This window comes from Hetaerina americana, unplaced genomic scaffold, assembly GCF_022747635.1.
Source record: "Hetaerina americana unplaced genomic scaffold, ioHetAmer1.1.p SCAF_12, whole genome shotgun sequence".
NCBI classification, from domain to species: Eukaryota; Metazoa; Arthropoda; class Insecta; order Odonata; family Calopterygidae; genus Hetaerina; species Hetaerina americana.
In genome coordinates this window covers 2,561,655-2,566,116 of record NW_027286292.1, presented here as the reverse complement: position 1 = coordinate 2,566,116, position 4,462 = coordinate 2,561,655, and the positions used below count along the sequence as shown (strand labels likewise).

Sequence of the window (4,462 nt, the reverse complement as noted above, 5' to 3'; positions counted from 1 at the left end):
GAGCTGTCAAGACGAACATCGCATTGGTCGTCCAAATGAGGTGACGACTCCGGAAACGGTGAAGAAAATCCACAAACTGATACTGGATTATCGTCGATTGAAAGTGCTTGAGCTAGCAGACATAGTAGGCATTTCAAAAAGTGCGGAATATCGCATATTTACTGAAAATTTGGACATGAGAGAGCTGTGTGCAAGATGGATGCCGCGTTTGCTCTCGCTCGAGCAAAACCTGTGACGGGAAGATGTTTCAATTGAGTGTTTAGCAAAGTTTCACACCAACAAAGCAGAACTTTGCGCCGTTTCATAACCCTGGATGAAACATGGGTCCATTACTTCACACCCGAGACAAAAGAACAACCAAAATAATGGATTCAAAAGGGAGAACCATCTCCAAAGAAGGCGAAGACCATTTCATATGCAGGCAATGTCATAGCGTCGGCTTTTTGGGATACGCGTGGGATAATTTTCATTGGCTATCTTGAAAAAGGAAAAACTGTCAATGGTGAGCATTATGCGAACTTCTTGCAACATTTGAACGAAGAAATCAAGCAAAAGCGGCCGCATTTGGCTAAGAGAAAAGTGTTATTTCATCAAGACAATACACCAGCTCACAAATCCGTCATTGCAATGGCCAAAATTCATGAATTAAAGTTTGAATTGCAACTTCATGCACCCTATTCGCCGGATTTAGTCCCCTCGGATTATTTTCTGTACACGAAATTGAAAATATGGCTCGGTGGTCAAAGATTTTCCAACCGTGAAGAAGTGATGTCGGCAGTTAATGGCTATTTTGAGAAGCAAGACAGTTCTTATTATAAAAAGTGTATCAAACTTATTGAGCATCGCTGGGAAATGTGTATAGAGCTGAAAGGAGATTATGTTGAAAAAGTAAATACATTTTTTTCCAAAAGTTTTGTGTTTCTTTGTTGGGACGGATCTTTCTGGGACTACCTCGTACGTCCTATTTCCCTGATTTTAATTGCGTGATCTGATCTACCATAGTAATTGGGGGCCGGTAAATATATTTTTAACACCCTCGAATAAGAGACCAGGCTCAAATGTGCATGGTAAATTAAAACTGCATTTCAACCTACAGTCGACTAATGGATCATATCCTAATTCTTCCAACTGTATCGTGGCACTGATACGTTGTCTATAACAAACTTTCGCAAACGTAGCTGCTCTACATTCCACTCGATCTAGTTCCAAAATTAAGCCTACCTCGTAAAGATCCCATTCACCCCCAGCATGCTCAAGGTGCACATAACTAACATAATATAACAGAGCTTTTTTACGCCCAAATATTCTACTTATTCTGCGTTTTTTTTATTGGTTTCCTCTCTGCTTTAAATGTTTTCGGGTGAAATTTGCTTCCTCCCAAAATTCATCAAAACAAATTTTTTCATATTTAATCCCAGCCCCCATGTCTCGCAACACTTTTGGATCGTATATAGGTCGTTAGGCAGATAATGATTCCCTATCTTAATGACTGCATACACCCTATATCACTGCATTGTTAGCAAATAGGTGAAGCTTCCTGGAAACTTGAGAACTGATTTCATTAATGTATAAAAGGAACAACAGCGCTTCCATGGACCGATAACGCTTCCATTTGGAATACCCGATGAGACGCTTACTGCGTAGGATGATAGGCCATCTATTATAACGACCCTTTGCTCGCAGGCATTTAAAAATTGATGACTTCAGCCTATTACATACTTATCTATCAATCCCGTAACGCCCCAATTTCGGAAGTAACATCCTATGAGGAACTTTGTCGAAAGCCTTTTTAAAATCTAGAAGTATAGCATCGATGCGAACATTATTTTCGCTTCAGAACAAAATATGAACGAAAAGTGTCAGTTGGGCCTCGCAAGATCTTCCCTAACGGAAACGTATTGGTTTTTGAGGTGTAAACCCTGGGAATCGAGATACCCATGATTGAACTTACAATTATGAGCTCTAAGATTTTGCACGAGATGGATATGAGGGATAGATATATGGGTCAGTAATTACTAGAATCTTCTCCATTGCCTTTTTTAAACACATGTGTTAAATTGGCTATTTCCCAGTTCTTGAGTAATATGCGACCATTTTGTGATTTGTTTAAGATGACTTCCAAATAAGGATGTATTTCTGTCCCGACGAACCGCATTCCAACTCGTTTTCCTAGCATGCGATCAACAGTAAAACCATTTCAGTCATACGAAAGCTAATGTTTCCAAGTTATCACAACACTGCGCCTGCGTAAATTAACAAGTCCCATTGTGACATGAGAACGCATCGGCGGAAAAAGACATATTGGTTCCAAATTCTTGCGAAATGCGAGACCTCCAGTATTGGTACACAAATGCATCCAAAAAAATACATATATGTAGAGAAAATAGCCAAAAATACAATCAATATACTTTGAGAGTGAAAAACATAGGATAGGAAGAGGCATGACGAAAGTGTTTTCCATGCAGGGGGCGGGTGGTTTCGAGTAGTCGAGAGATTGCGGGGAAAGTGGCGAGAGGAGGAGGGGGTATTTTGGAGCTAAGCTGAGCGGGAGAGGAAGGGGGGAATTTCGAACCCCGAAACTACTGCCCCCCCCCCTTTGGTGGGAGCATTCGCCAGGGGTTTAGGGTCCCACTCGAGCAACGCCATTAACGGGTCTGAGGAAAGAAGGAAGGGATCCCTCCGAATCTACGATTTAGCTAATGAAATACAGTTCTTAAGACTTGGCTTCCATCGGAGGAGACGGGGGAGTGGATTGAATCTCTTTTTAATTATGGCCCTCAACACGAAAATTGTGTGTAAACTGCGAGAGGGCGAGGGGTGGGCGAAGGGCGGTTGGGGAAGGACGGCTGAAGGAATGAGCGGTGGAGGGGAAAAACGTTTGGCAAGTGCATATAAGCCCTTACACTTATTTTCATACCCACCTTAGTTTGTAAAGGATGGATGGAGTCGTTAATGACTCGTTTGTTGATGGGGTGCTTTAGACGGGCTCGTAAGGGAAGCAGACAGAAGGTGAAAACTTTTTATGTCACGTTCTTCTTCTCGACGCCCGGGAGAAAAGGAAGAAGGATGGTTTCCCAAGTTCCACTTACTTTTGCAACCAAAGAAGGGGAGTGCTGAGTGAGTTTGCCAGAGCTAAGTGTATATAACTCAAGTTCAGACTTGGATGTGACTGAGGAAACCCGGGATGGCCGTCACAAAGCCGGCCACATTTATCAAAGTGTGTGATTATTTCTTCATGCCAATTATGTTTCTCCCTGTTAGTCAGAAGATAAAATGTGGTTGGATCAGGTGGAATAATAATAATCTGATACAATACACCTACTTAAAGTAACAACTTCTCAGCAATAGGAATTCATGAAAATTTCTCTAAATCCTATATACGAGTAAATATCCTACTTTAAGTTCATTTTGCGCATGTTAGTAGATAAACTTAACTTTCATGATCATTCACTGTTCTAAAATCTTCAGTACTTTACTTTGCGTTTTTACACTTATCAAAATATAGTCATTTAAGCCTGCTCAGTCACTACACCAATAATAGATTTTAATAAATATATAATTATATAAATTAATTAATAAATACATATTTAAAAGCAAAACCATTAAAAGATAAAGATAACGCAACTAAAGTTGCCCCACTAGGACAGTTTCTCTTAAATATTTTGAAATTCTCTTTAAAGAATTGGGGTCATCCTCTGAGGAATTGCTTAAATTACCCCTCACTATAAAAAAGTCTTTGGCCCTTTGATATTTATTGCACCGTGTCAGGATATGTTTCACCGTCAGGGGCAGGTCACAAACATTGCAGTGAGGTTGCACTTCTTCCTCCGTGAAGAGGTACGAAGGTGTGAGGGCAGAATGTCCTATCGTCCAGCGCCTGGCCGTGACCTCTTCCCTTCGAATATTCCGGATGGAAGAGGGCCATGCCGAAACGACCGATTTTGTGGCCCTAAGTTTATTGTTATGTAAGGACCGCCAAGCTTCCTTCCACTGGTTTTTGATCAAATTCCGCAAGGCGGCCTTTAGATCGTCCACAGGTACCAACGTGGAATCGGTCTCGAGTTTGCCCAGGGCCTCCTTCATTGCTTTGTCGGCTTTTTCATTGCCAGCTACTCCCACGTGACCAGGAGTCCATATGAAGGACACCCTGTTTCCCTTTCTCTGAAGGGATAAGAGGGTATAATGGATCTCATGAGCTATCGGGTGCATTGGTGAGAAGACCGATATGGACTTTAAGGCGCTCAACGAGTCCGAACAGATGAGGAAAGAGCCGTAATTTTCTTTTATTTCTTTTAGGGCCATCCTGATAGCTGACAGTTCGGCTGTGAATATACTGCGAAACGTATTCAGTTTTTCCCGTAAGACTCCATGGTAGCGGGAGGCCACCGCATAGGCACATGCGGAGTCCAACTTCGACCCATCTGTATAGACAGGGACGAAGTCAGAGTGCGATCCTAGGAAG

The 4,462-nt window shown here is 41.9% G+C and overlaps 1 protein-coding gene across 1 annotated transcript; it reads right to left on the bottom strand.

Moving 5' to 3' along the window:
* Window positions 1-3,624: 3,624 nt before the first annotated feature.
* Window positions 3,625-4,209, bottom strand: LOC139685787 (uncharacterized). The gene has a single exon (XM_071582905.1). The coding sequence runs from the start codon at window positions 4,207-4,209 to the stop codon at window positions 3,625-3,627; it is 585 nt and encodes a 194-aa protein (XP_071439006.1).
* Between the last annotated feature and the right edge of the window lie 253 nt (window positions 4,210-4,462).

Excerpts from the sequence above, each read along its gene's own strand:
- LOC139685787 (XM_071582905.1), bottom strand. The coding sequence starts at position 4,209 with ATGCACCCGATAGCTCATGAGATCCATTATACCCTCTTATCCCTTCAG.